Raw genomic sequence first — 14504 nt, 5'->3', positions numbered from 1 at the left:
TATTTTTTAAAATGTTTCTCAAAAAAAAAAAAAAAAAAATTTTCTAAACAAGACAATTTGAACGGAAATAACCACTTCAATATACAATGTTAATTCAAAAACTGAATTGTGTATACTTTGTGTGTAATAAGGTAGCATGTAGTAGACATTAATTTAGTGAAAAAAAAAAAAAAAAAAAAAATCTAACAAAGATTCTCAAAAATCAAAAAAATTCAACAAGCGGTCCCACCGTATACAACAAATGCATGCCGAGCCTAGTTCCAATCACCAAACGGTCCAAACCCAACTGAGTTTCTCCCAGTTCAAAATATATTACTTTAAAGCTTAAACAAAGAAGACAAGGACCATGACGTGGTCTCTTCCCATAACTTCTGGGGAGAGAAGTAGTACCTGCACTCACATGAGGTAATTAATTCAGAATCTAAGCTAACATACAAGTTACAACACACAAGTACTCTTCTAGAAGACTAGAGCTAAACTCCATCAAAAAAAGAACTTCAAATCTTTGTTGTTGTTTTTTCTCCTTATATTGTCATTCTATATTTACCTTCTTATTTATTACCTGACTTTATACTTGCCCATGAATGTTATTCACACTGAATGTTCCATATTTAGCTAGTTTCCAAATTTGTTTCCCATTTTAGATAAGAACTAAAAGCTTTTTAATTACATTTTGCATTCTGGGTTTGCTCTAAAGAATTAAGAGAGCTTCATTTTAAAACCCCATTTTCTTTTTAATGTTTTATACTCTGTGCTAAGCATATTAGGTGTGTGTGATTTAGTTAGAGTTGTTTAGGGAACTTTGTAACTGGAAAAAAAAAATTGCATTTTATTTAAGCTGTACTCAAGTGCATATGTGTTCTTGAAAATAGTTGAAAAGTTTTTCAATTGTTGAGTCTTGAATAGGAGTTTTAACTCTTAATTGTATTTCCATTGCTTGTAGAGGCCATGGCATCATTTATAGGTTTCCAGGCATTGCCCTTTTTTACGTCAAATTCGAAGAACAAGTGTGGGAGTCGAGTGCAAGTGAGGAGTTTAAGTGGTGCTGATTCTACAGTGTTGTCCTCAGACTCAGTTGTGGTGAATGGAACTTCTATAGGTGGGGAGAGAGGGAGAGGTGGGACTTCAATTGATCAAGCAAATGGGCAGCTAAGGTCTAAAGTTGAGGAGAAGAGGAAGGTAGAGTATGATGCTTTGGAAACTTTGAAGCCATTGTGGGATGATGGGTATGGGACTGAGACTATAAAAGATTACTTTGATATAGCCAAAGACATTGTTAAGCCTGATGGTGGGCCACCACGGTGGTTTTCCCCCATTGCTTGCGGATGCCCTTTGAAGGATTCTCCAGTTCTTCTCTTTTTGCCTGGTAATGGATACCTGACCATGTTGATCAGTTCCAAGATGGCTTTATGAATTTGTTCTGTGCAATGTGTTTAGGAAATATCTTAGTTTTCTTTATGTGATTTTGTTCCTTGATCTTGATGTTTAATATGTTGTTTGGTGAATTCAAACTTTAGAGATATTGTTAGTTTTTGAAAATTTAAATTGCAGGATGATAAAATTTTGTTGGTATTGCAGGGATGGATGGTACTGGTTTGGGACTTGTTTTGCACCATACAGCTCTTGGGAAGTAAGTCATATTACCCTTTTGTCCATGATGCGTGTGAATGTTTCTGTGTATGTTAGGATTAACATCTTTTTAACTGATCATCTCAATGATAATCAATTGATGCGGGAATCGTGAAGAAAATTTTATGTTAATTCAGTTTTGTTTTAAAGTCAATTTTAGTTTATTAGTCTGTTGGATTTTATTTTAGATCATTTTAGTTAATTAGGTGATAGTAAACTATTCAAATTCATAGAGCCAAATTTATTTTTATAATTCAATAATTGGGAACTTCTAAATCAATTAGAATCAGGGTTTAGTCCTATAATCTATATAGGTGTGCTATTGTAGTCCTATGGAGACTATTTACAGTTTGCTTGAATAATAAAATTATTTGTTGGGTTTTTCCTTCAAATGCTTGGTACTGATTCCAGGTGACCCTAGGCACAGATTCTTAGGTTTCTCTTTCTTGCTTCTGATTCCAAGCAAGCGTAACTATTAATTCCTAAGTTATTTTTATTTTCCTGTCCTCAAGTTTTCTGTCACTTCAGTTTTAGTTTTGTCCTGACTCTTGTGTCAAAATTTAGTATCAAGCACATTGTTCTACATCATCAATTTAAAATGAAATTCATTATTATTTATCAAAAACAAAAAATTCCCAATGGTGAGAATAGTTTAAACAACTTTATCATCAAGGAACATAAAATAGATACCCTCAGCCTTGCAAACATGGGAATTTATAGGTCTTTTATGAGATGATGACTCTATTCTAATAGGGGGAAAAAAAAAAGAACTTAATCAAGAATTGACTTCTAGAAGGTTTGGCTTTTGAGTTGCCAAATAATAACAAGAGTGGAATCACACTCAGTAGGATTGAACCAATGACATGGGGTTTTGAAGGCCCACTTTCTACTGAACTGAACTAAGGGTGCTTTATTATCACACCATATATTTTGTAACCCTAAGGTCTCCATCAAATTCCTGTAGAAATCTGAAGTGAAGATGTTCTCAGTGTTTCTGATTCTCATGGAAAGAAGCGTGTTGATTGGTATTTAAATCTATTTTGATCATCTTGCCATTGTCTTGAAAGAAAATTTTGACTCTTTTTTTCTTTGAGACAGTTGATCTCTGGGAGTGTCCTCAGTTCAAATAAACCGGCAATAGCTTTAGCTAAGTATGCCAACTCTCAAGCTTGTATTTGTGTTTAGTTTGAGGAGTGTCCTCAATTTCTGTGGCCATTGGTGGCCCCTGACTTACATACTGTGTTATCACTTGCTTCAATCTTTTTTCAATTAAATTTCCTTCTCAATCCAAAAAAAAAAAACCCTAGGATCTTTCATATTAAAAAAAATCTATGCAGAGAAAATAAATGTGTTCACATTTGGGCATGGTAGACAGCTTTGACTCTGTTTTTATGCTGCATTATGTAACTTCTGTTGAGAATCTTTTAAATCTCATTTCACACAGATTCCATTCCTCTTGTTTGTATGCCATGAAAAGAAATTGAAGTTGAATTAGTAGAATGCCTGTCAAGCTTATGTTAGCATTATCCTGGTTAGAGAAATATCATTATGCCTGAATTGATTCTGAATATTTATAGTCAGTTTAAATGTAAAATTTACTTTCAATGACATTCTACCTTAAAATGGCTTTTATGGCTTCACACTTGTTGATGCTACCTAATGTTGTTAGTTATATATATCCATTCTGTTTTGGCAAGGTGATAGTTGTGTGTGTGACCTACTGAGAAAAATGGTCCTCCACAACCCCCCCCCCCCCCCCCAAAAAAAAAAAGGAAAAGAAAAGAGAAAGTTGTACACTTTTATTGCAATTCAAAGTGTTTTCTCTATTACTTTCCTATTTGGTTGCATCTGCAGTTGTGCACTATTTACAGTGACTATTGTGGAAACTTATCTGTGCGTATTTATTTTATGGTTAGCAATAATTTATAGAACTTTCTTCAATGCAGGGCTTTCGAAGTCTGGTGCCTGCATATCCCTGTTCATGATCGTACACCATTTGAAGGTCTTAATCTTTCGATCATAATCTCTCTCTCTCTCTAAGTGTTTGTATCAAAAAATTTTCGTTAGCTATTTAAAAATTTCAATTGCATTGTTGATTTATTGAAATGATAGATTATGTCTCTACCTCTTGTAACTACTAGGCTATCATATGTAACTGTAACTAACTTGATAAACAACTATAATTCATTAATTGTAAAATCTTTGTTTAAACAGAAATGAAAGACTCCATTATTCATTTATTGCTAGCACCTTTTATTCAAAGCTGCCCATTTTTTATGTTTATATACTCAATTAGTCCTCACATGAATTATAGGGATTTTGACGGTAACTTATGATTGAATACAACATGCCAATTATTCATTATGAAGTTTTTTTTTTGTATATATTGAGAAAATTTTTTAAGAGCTCTAGCCTTGGTGCAATGGCAAGTGCCTTCCACCAAAAGTGACAAGTCATGGGTTTAAGTACGAGAATTAGTCTCTCCAAAAAATTAGGGGGTAGGGCTGCCTATCATGACCTCTCCCCGACCTTGCAAAAGTGGGAGAACCTTTTATATTAAGCAAAGTTTTGGATAATATGAGTTAGTGATAGTAATTACAATAACAATAACAATAGAGAGAACATATTTTGTCTATTGATATGATGCCCTAGTCCCAAAACTTTGGGGTTGGCACAAATCCTCAATAGGTTAGTCCAGGTTAGCTCCATAATTGAATTAGCAAAGTTAAAATTCTTATTGGGATGTACATGTCTCTTCACATGTTTGAATTAAAAAGTATGGTGGGTTTTTTTGTGGGTAGTGGTATCTAAGATTAGCAAGTTGGTTTGTTAGGAACTTCTTCACTTGCCTATGGGCTCCATACTGCGAAGACAACATAGGGTGGCATCTCCCAAGTGAAGTTGAATTAATCAAATTTCATCATATTCTATGTTAATTTAGTCACAAATTTGATTTTATTATTCCATTTTAGATATTTGAGATCATTATTTTCTAACAGAATCTGTAGAAATTTCCTACACATTGATCAAATATTTCCGGTCTTTAATGAAAGTGTTGTGTGCCTGTTCTTCACATGTGGCTGGGTTTGGTTTATCCTTTAATTTCCTAGATATTGTAATTTATAGTTCAGTGTTTTTTGGTTGTGTGAAGGGCTGGTAAAACTTGTAGAAGAAACTGTGAGGTCTGAGCATGCTTCATCTCCACATAAGCCAATTTATTTGGTGGGGGATAACTTTGGAGGATGCCTAGCACTTGCTGTTGCTTCTCGCAATCCTGCGATTGACCTAGTTCTGATATTATCCAATCCAGGTTAGATTCCTCATAAACGGTTCATTTTTTTTAATAAATATAATCATGTATGTTTCTGGTTGATGATCAATGGTTATCATTTGAGAAACCCTTACCTTTTGGTATTTTGTTTTAGCAACATCATTTGGCAGGTCTCAGCTGCAGCCACTGTTTCTTCTCCTGGAGGCTATGCCCGATGGACTGCACAGTGCAGTTCCCTATCTTGGCTCTATTATGGGTACCGATCTGTCCCCATCATTTCTACTTGTAGAATTCTTCATTGTGTGGAAAAATTGGATAAGTTATTGCTAATTTAACAAATTCACTATGCCTTATGACTTAGGAATAACGCATATTAAGTAATTAATTACTATGGTCTGATAAATATGAATTCCATTGATGTGATCTTTGGTTCTTCTATTATGAGCTATAGGTCAATTTTGATAGCAATTCTTTTTACATATTATTGCTATCTTGATCATAAAAACTTAATCATCTAAGTTTATTTCAGTATTCATAAACTTAAAAATGATTAATTTGAATGAAGTACTTTTAAATGTATATTTTACGACCTTTAGTTTTGTCTTGCTACTATAAATACTCACAGTTGACCAAACCAGGGGAAAAATATGGGTTGAACTGCATTTTAATCCTTACTGGCCTAATCTATTTAACAGGTAGCAAATGCTTGTTTAACTTGTGAATTTTCAGCCATTGATTTATACGATAATGTAATGTCTATGTTATACATATATCTTGTCTCTGCAGCCTTTGTTTGTCCACCTCTTCCTCTTGTGAGTGCTTCTACACCATGGTTAACATAGATTAACCTAGGTTGTCTTCTACTGTAAATGAATTTTATTTTGTTGTAATCAGCTCTATAAAACTTGCATCATTATTACTTTTATAGTTTTAATGTGTTTTTATAAGCTGTCAGTTGTTGCAGTCCCAACTTTCTTGATTTCTGATATATCATCATCTACTTTCATGACATTAGGTGATCTAGTGAAGATGGCAGCGGTTAATATTGAAAGCATGCTTCCTCCTGAGCAAAGATTTGAAAGGCTGTCTGGGTTGTTACCATATCTTTCTGTAAGGAGTGCTTGACAATTGATTTTTTTCCCCTTTTCCCCTTTTGTGTTTTATAAATTAATTTCTTTCCTTCTGCTTAGAATTTTTACTATATTCAACTAGGTTTTTTTTTTTTTCAAAATGTGGTTCAGTTGTGAACTCTTTAGTTTCCATTTATTCAAGTTCTATAATGATTTGATGAGTTATGGCGACAAAAATCTTTTTATCTACTGTTCTATATCTTGTTCATGGATTTTCTTTTGTCTAGTCTATGACTCTTTAGTTGATTCCTCATTTCTTTGGCCTTACAATTTTCCTCCATTTCTTCCTTTTTTTCTTTTAAAGTTGAATTAATTCCTGAAGCAGTCCAATGTCAGATGTCAATATGAATTTTACATCACTCCATTTGGTTGTCAGGATTTTGTTGATATTATACCAATGGACTCTCTTCTTTGGAAGCTGAAGCTGCTGAAATCAGCTGCTGCTTATGCTAATTCCCGTCTCCATTCTGTTAAAGCTGAAGTTCTTGTGCTATCTAGGTTTTTCCTCTCTCTATCTAATTACTAGCTAGATTTTATTGCTTAGATATGAATTTACTATTACAGTGGTAACGCTTAATTGATTATTAAGATTGATGATATATTTTCATTTTAGTGGCAAGGATAAAATTCTTCCTAGTAGAGATGAAGCTGAACGACTTAAGAACTCATTACAAGATTGTGTTGTTCGTTACTTCAAGGACAGTGGGCATACCCTTTTATTGGTAAGTGAAAATATGTGCATGCATTATATAACATCATGGTTAGCCCTCAAGACCCTTTCAAGTTAGAAAAGTTTATGATGATATCAAGATTTGCATGAACATTGACTTAGATAGATACTCTGAATCATATTGGTCAGCTATTTAGAGTCCAAGCCCCTCCATAGCCTCCTAGGACTTTTTCTTATCTAGGCAATGTGAGACTTAGTCAAGATTTGGTTTTCTCTCACCTCACCCCACTTAAGAGGTCTTTTGGCCTTTGAGTCCCCATTATCTACCCGACGGTATGATGGGTAGGGAACATAGGGACGTGTGACCCTTTAAAGGGGGTTAGATTGTGGGGACCCAAAAGACCTCTTAAGTGGGGTGAGGTGAGGGAGAACCAAATCTTGGCTAAGTCTCACATTTTCTAGGTAGGGGGAGGTCCTAAGCCTTATATGGAGGGCCTTGGACTCTAATTGGCAAGAGGCTTTTTAAAACCTTGAGGAGTAAGACTCTGTGTCACTCCCAAAGAGGATGACATCTTGCCATAGAAGAGTTGGGGTGTGACAAAATCTATGACAATATGTATTTTTTCTTGCCATGTTGATACTTGATACTAAGGGCCCAATTCAGAGCAAAACTTGGAAATTTTGATGATTGAGCAGACACTTAACATTGAAGATCAGTAGATGGTAGAAATACTGGTTTCTCCCAAGTTTAGGTTGAACTAAATGGTCATGTACTTTATGTTGGAAAACCATCAGTCCAAAACCTTCAGCTATCAGGAAGTGGGTCAACAATATATATCAAGCACACACTAGCAATTTATACCCTCTTTTAATTTTCTGTAAACTGTAAATTAATTACTTGTCTGCTTCATTTTGATAAACAACTTTATGATTGGTCTTGGCCTTTTATGTTTAATCTAAGGTTGGTCATACTTGTTGGCCTGTGTTCTGTCGCTTTAGGAATCTCCATGCACATAATTTTTCTGTTCTTTGTGTGCAGCTATACTTACTCTTTTCTGCTATTTTATTGTGGGAAAACAATTGACTGCACTGTTTGCTGTCATGATGCAGGAAGATGGAATTGGTTTGATGACAGTTATTAAGGGTACTTTCAAATATCGTTGTGCAAGGAGGCTTGATATTACCTCAGATTTTCTTCCTCCTAGTATGACCGAACTCAAATATTTCAGTGATCAAATAACCGGGTAATTCATTAGATCTATATATATGTGTGTGTGTGTGTTACTATGTATGTATGTATGTATAAATTCTTGTGGGTATAACTCACATGAATAAGTGACACTCAAAAGGCAGAAAAGTGTTTAAGATGAAATTGGTCATTCCAAAACAAATTGTTCACTTTGCTTATTCCATTATATGTGTTAGGTTCATATTTTTATGTGATTGGCAAATCCTATGACAAAAAGCACTTTACTTGTATTTAGGCAAATCTAAGTAGGTTCAAGATTATCATTACAAGTGGTTGTATTGAAGACATGAAGAATACTCAAGAAAAACTAAATCTGTAGGTCCTAATACCTCCTCAATACCTGTCGATCTATTGAGATTTAATAAAGATTGATACCTGGCTCGATACCTCTCGATCTATCGAGCTATGGGATTTTTGATATAGCCTGCAACGTTTTATTCTAATTGGCTATTTGTTTATTGGTTTGTGTAAACCTAATAAGAGTAGGAGAGCAAACCTTATTGGAATAGGAGAGCCCATTCAAAAGGCCCATTAAACTCCTATTTAAATAAGGACGTGGAGAAAGAAAACCTTAAACCTAGAAAGTTTCATAAGATTTTCTTTTTGACACTCTAGCCTCCTCTTACAAAAGAAAGAGATATTGCAACATTTCTTATATACCTTTGGGTTTTGTAAACAAGCAAAATCACTAGCACCAATATTGAAGATCTTTTTGGTGTTTCTAAGTGAAGCTACTGCAAATCAACTACAACAATCAAAGGGTTGCTATGGAGTTAGTCACATACTTGGATTCATGCAAAAGAGTTAGTCATGTACTAGGATCTGTGCATAAAGAGAAGTCTCTACAAGATCAAGTCGATTGGTGTAAAGGTTCAACTGTAGGTTAGTATTTTGGGATAGTTCAGGGTAGTGGTAAGATTTCTTATACTTGTAACTGCTTGTTCTTGATTAGTGGATTCTTGGGAGTAGTAACCTGAAATTCATCCGGTGGGGTTTTTGTATTGCAAGAGGTTTTCCTTATTCGTCAACAAATCACCATGTCATTTAATTTTCATTGCACATTAGTTTATTTGATGATTTGTTAGTGCCTCCACGATTTGCATGTAATTTGACCTAATTAATTGACTTGGGTATTTGAATTTATTAAGTGAGGTCAATCTATAACCCAACAATATAAACTAGCTTTTATAACCCACAATAGTGCTGGAACCTTTTTATTTTCTTTTGTTGGTAAGAATTTGGCTATATTTATTTGACTTTAATTGTAATTAATTTTTATGGACAACTTTAAGAGTAAAACATGTTTCATTTCTTTTTTAATTTTTTTTGGTAAACAATTGCTTAGCTTCATCTTAATGCATTCAATCATATATACACCTTTGGCAGGCTTGGTAAGCCTATTTACTGCCAAACATATAGTAATTTTGATCAATTAGCCAACTGATTAGTTAGGTTTTTCACATTATAGGTCTTATGCTGACATATTTATTATTAGAGAAATAACATTGACCTATGAGGAAAGTTTGAATTAATATTTGTTAACCTGTTTGATAAGTAAAGATATTTTATTGAAGAAAAAACCCGAGTACGCAGGGAGTGTATGATGGGAACAAGAAATTCAACTTTGCAAGGTATACAAATCAATCATATCTAACAATGAACACAGTGAAAAAAACCCCAATGTTAACATCCAATCAAACAAAGATTTAAAGAAAATCAGCTTAAGATCAATGCTAAATATAAAAATATGCTTAAAATATATAAAATATGTAAAAATAAAAAGTAAACAATAAATTAATTGCCATATCCCTACCTTGCCGTCCCCTACTTTTATTTAGAAATGACATGTCGCCATGTCTTTTGTCATCTCGTGTTGGTATTCATGCTTCATAGGTTTGGAAGTCCCTTGCGTATTAATCTCAATGGTTGGGTGGCACCAGCAAGTGAAATCTTTTAGCTTTGGGCTTTTTATTATGAGTCCCAGGGAGTGAGTTACATTCATATGGAAAACAAGATATTTTTCCATATGCTTGGGTATTAAGTTCGCATAATTCTTACTAAAAGAAAATGATTTTGATGACTCTTTCCCCTCTCTTTCCAAAGAACCCTTTTCATATTTAAGATTATTCTATCCTCTTTCTTATTTTTATTTTCATTTTTGATGTCCAGAGTTGTTTCTATGAAGAGATTTTTTGAAACTATATGGTATAATATTAATCCTTGTCTTCTAAGTTTAGTCTAAAAAGAATTATTGCATAATCAAATGGTTAATTTTGATCTAATTGCAAATATAAACTTCAGAGGCATCACTGAAATATGTAATTGAAGATGTTTTAGTTTTAGAGATATCAGAAAATGCAAGTTGAAAAGCACAATTAAATCTGTGAATATGTATAGGTGGTAGAGGCTGGGATGATACTGTAAATACACTGTCATGTTCATGTTTAGGTCAATTATAATGAATGATATAGCATGTGTGGTAATGCAGTCATGGGGTCATGGGGCCCTCACCTACCCTCTCTAGCAACCCCTAAAACTGTTGGCTTCATTTTATGATCATGCATCAGAAATAGGCCCACAATATTAAACCAAACGTATGATTGAGGGAAAAAAAACATTTGTTCCCTTCCTGCAATCCATAAAAAATATGCTATGTACATCTCCCATTCTCCTTTCTTATCATCACTTTTCTTTCTGCTTTACATGAAATCTAACTCTTATTCCACTATTTTTCACTTAAATTCTAACATTGGAGAGCCAAAGAAGCGTGTCCAAGACTTGGCATCAATTTATTTTGCTTATCTGATCTTTTCATCATCACTATCACCATCACCATCACCATCATGCTCATCTTTTGTTTTGAGAAAAAGCTTTTAGTTTTTGTTAATATTGTACACAAATGATCAAATTCCATTTATGCTGATTAGTTCTATTATTGCTTGTATATATGATGACATGATCTCACACACTGAGAGTAGACAATTTACAGACTGAAGAAATCACCTATAGTTATTTTCCTGTAGTTTCATAATTTGAACCAACTTTTTGATAAACTTAGTTTTGAATTCTAAGAACCTCGGTCTAAAACCCTGATTGGGCAGACTGTGAACTGCAAGCAACTAGTCCTACTTGTCTTCGGGCTTTGGTTGCCCTGCAGCCTGTTTAAGTTGATTCTATCAGATATCTGTGGCCATGCTAAATTGAAGATTGATATTAAAATTGCATTAATGGTAGGTTGTTTCGCATTGCTACTGATCCGATACTGTTCTCAACTTTGGAAGATGGAAAGATAACGAAAGGTCTTGCGGGTGTTCCAAGTGAAGGTCCTGTGATATTAGTTGGTTATCACATGTTTATGGGACTGGAACTCCCTTCACTTGCTGAAGGATTCTTAAGGGAGAAGAACATTATGATTCGTGGCTTAGCGCATCCCCTGTTGTTTACGAGGATGTTTGAGAGTTCATCTTCTGAATTTTCTATGATTGATTGGGTGAAAGTGTTTGGTGCAGTACCTGTTACTGGAAGCAATTTTTTCAAATTGCTTTCAACAAAATCACATGTGCTTCTTTATCCTGGTGGGTCACGTGAGGCTCTGCATTACAAGGTCTGTCAAGTTCCTTGTGTTTCATTTCACCTGCTTTACTGCAATTAAAGAACAAGACATTTTGTAACTGTTAACTATTGTACTCATAAATCTGCTTTATCATTTACTTTCCAAATTTTTATCTTGTCTTGCTTGTACGAGTGAAACAATATAAAGTCGTCTCCAACAGCTCTTACTGGTTGTGGCTGTCTGTTCATTTATTTCTGAATGTTATAAGCAAGGCAGATCGCTGGGACATTCAATCCATTTGTTAGTTTATAATTGGAAGTAATCACCTAATGTACACTCTGTTGTTGCCATGGTTCACTAAATTTATTTGCAAGGAAGATATTTGTTACACTAATATGTCCTTCAACCTTTGTTTGTGTGAGTAGTCTGCCACTGAGAGAGGATTTAAATGTTATTAGAGGTCCTTGTTGCCCTAAATCTTTGTTTTTTTTTAGCAAGGGCTATATCTATATATATTTCTAAACTTTATTCCAACAGTTATGGTACTTTTATATTGCTAGGGAGAAGAATACAAGTTATTTTGGCCTGACCAGCAGGAATTTGTGAGAATGGCAGCACGGTTTGGGGCCACAATTGTACCGTTTGGAGCTGTGGGAGAAGATGATATAGGAGAAGTAAGCTTGTGCTTTTGCGCATCTAACTAGTCCTATGCTTTTAGTATAAGAGCCTCTTTCTGATGGTGAAATATTAATATGTTTTGCATCTTATGTTTATATCATTGTTTTTTCTCTTTTTTCCTTTTTTATGTTTTCAAAATTTATACTCTAGAGATATTCGTTTTTAAATGCTACTTTTATGGTTTGTTTGAGTTTTCGTGAAGGTTGGGAGTTTGAATTCCAGAGTATAGGAATGAGCTTGGTTATGGTTAAGTAAAGCGATTAAGATGGTACTCACTATAGAACAGAAAGTTAATTATACAAGGAGTGAAAGAAAGATCAGTGAGGTCCATAATCATGGACTAGCTTGAAAAGTAATCAAATATAAGTTAATAAAACCTGGAATTTTGGGTTAACTATGAAAATACACTGTAGTACTACTACTCTGACAGTTGGAAAGTAATGAATTTTTTTTTAATAATTCTCAAATGCACAATTTAATATATATATACATATTTTACAAAATTGATTTTGAAAAACACCCTCACATTGTTTTTCTCTTTTATTGAGCTTGATATTGCAATTAACATCCTACTTGCTTTGGGTTTGTGCTTTTATGTTTATCAACCATGGCAGATGCTTCTTGATTACAATGATCTAATTAAGATCCCAGTGGTTAATGATTTAATCAGAGATGCTATCAGCCAAAATACGTTGAAAGTGAGGTAATTACTCTCCAAGTAATATATAATTTTATTAAAATTGTACTCCTGTAAAATTCCAAAAACTAGAGATGCTAGCCACTTTTCAATTATAGGATCTAATGATGGAATATGCTTGGATTTTTAGGGATGAAACAAAGGGGGAGGTTGCCAACCCAAACCTCTTTTTTCCATTGATGGTACCCAAGATACCTGGCCGCTTCTATTATTTGTTTGGGAAGCCCATAAAAACAAAGGGAAGGGAAGATATTCTGAAGGACAAACAAGTTGCAAACCAATTGTATTTGCAGATAAAAGCTGAGGTCGAACGCAATATGGCATTCTTGATTGAGAAGCGGGAGGAGGATCCTTATAGGAGTATTGTTGATAGAACATTGTATAAAGCAATGCATGGTCCAATTGAAGTTCCAGCATTTGAGACCTAAAAAATGGTTTTGAAAGGTATATTGTTGTCTTAAATCCATTCAATTATTTCTTTTTTCCCATGGAAAAAGGATAAGGTACAATGTCATTTTTGTTCTCAATAAAGGCTACAGCTATAGACCAAATTCTAAGTTGCAATTAGTGTCTGATGAGTAACACTATAATATCGGCCTTTGAGACGCCTCTATGCACAATTGCACACCACTTGAGAGGACATATTCCAGGATACATATGTTTTTGTTCAGTTGAAGACTGTTTATACAGTATACACCATTTTTTTTCTTAACACAAAATCAACCAAACTCTAGTCTGATCTCAAAAGGTATCTATAATCATATTTAATTAAAGCAATTATCTTGCGAAATTCATTCTTTACTCTAGGAACAGAATGTATAGCTTTAAAGTTTGATACGTAGTTGTTCTAGTTTTACTTCTGTATAAAATTAAATTTAGTCAATTTTGGTCCAGAGTGGAGATTATGTCTAATAAATCAAATTAGAACACCATGTCCAGTTGTTTACAATTTTGATCTGTAAGCTGGGGTTTATTGAATGAGTTAACTAGTGGTTGCACTTCTTTCCTAGAAAATTAAATTTGAACCCATGAATCATATTCAAGTTAAGAACAAGCAATCCCATATATCCCATTGATCAAGTCATCCCTAACGGAATGAGGGTTCTGCATGATTTTACTAGAAATCTCCCCATCAAGTCTTCAACTCCTTCTCCATCTTCTAGCTTCTATGGCAGAGAAAGTTCTTCCTCAGACAGTGGATCAAGTTGAAGCAATGGCTGCTGGCAGAGCTCTTATTTTTCTCAAGAGATTGGCATGCAACACCCCATAATTTTATTACTAATTTATTTCATATACATAAATTAAAGAGGAGGCCCACAATTAAATGGATTTAATTGATTTGGGTCTAAGATATCTAAATAAGATAATTATTATGAAACAAGAGGTCCAAGTGGGATAGCATACATATATGGGCCTTGATAAGCTTAAAAACTCTAACATTTTATCTCTTGAGCTATACATATTTATACTATTTATAAAATGTGTAGGGATTAGGGCCCAAAATGTATATTGGGCCTTTGGGCTTTGGCCGAGGACATTAATTGGTCCGAGGATGAATAAACAACAGTGAGGATGTCAAGTTTAGAGTTCTATAAGTAACATGCAAGTGGAGAGATCGAGAAAGGTG

At 34.1% G+C, this 14504-nt stretch overlaps 1 protein-coding gene across 3 annotated transcripts; it reads left to right on the top strand.

The window, feature by feature from the left end:
- Positions 1-299: 299 nt before the first annotated feature.
- On the top strand, positions 300-13456 carry LOC115979986 (acyltransferase-like protein At1g54570, chloroplastic). Of its 3 annotated transcripts, none has more exons than XM_031102144.1 (14): positions 300-405; positions 944-1366; positions 1579-1630; positions 3576-3631; positions 4781-4939; positions 5055-5156; positions 5916-6010; positions 6407-6528; positions 6644-6752; positions 7811-7944; positions 11184-11553; positions 12063-12176; positions 12795-12883; positions 13008-13456. In XM_031102144.1, exons 2-14 carry the CDS (start codon positions 949-951, stop codon positions 13303-13305), a joined length of 2118 nt encoding a protein of 705 aa, XP_030958004.1. In that variant the 5' UTR covers positions 300-405; positions 944-948; the 3' UTR covers positions 13306-13456. The 3 variants fall into 3 exon arrangements, with proteins under 3 accessions (XP_030958004.1, XP_030958005.1, XP_030958006.1); XM_031102145.1 differs by having other exon boundaries at positions 348-451; XM_031102146.1 differs by lacking the exon at positions 300-405 and adding an exon at positions 2728-2780 and having other exon boundaries at positions 1091-1366.
- The last annotated feature ends 1048 nt before the right edge of the window (positions 13457-14504 follow it).

This window comes from Quercus lobata, chromosome 3 (genome assembly GCF_001633185.2).
Source record: "Quercus lobata isolate SW786 chromosome 3, ValleyOak3.0 Primary Assembly, whole genome shotgun sequence".
Classification (NCBI taxonomy): domain Eukaryota; kingdom Viridiplantae; phylum Streptophyta; class Magnoliopsida; order Fagales; family Fagaceae; genus Quercus; species Quercus lobata.
Note: the sequence above shows the minus strand (reverse complement) of the source record. Positions and strands in the feature narration are given on the sequence as shown.

Excerpts from the sequence above, each read along its gene's own strand:
- LOC115979986 (XM_031102144.1), top strand. The coding sequence starts at position 949 with ATGGCATCATTTATAGGTTTCCAGGCATTGCCCTTTTTTACGTCAAAT. Across the intron at positions 1,631-3,575 it reads CACCATACAGCTCTTGGGAA|GGCTTTCGAAGTCTGGTGCC; the intron begins GTAAGTCATATT and ends TCTTCAATGCAG. Across the intron at positions 6,753-7,810 it reads GTGGGCATACCCTTTTATTG|GAAGATGGAATTGGTTTGAT; the intron begins GTAAGTGAAAAT and ends GTCATGATGCAG.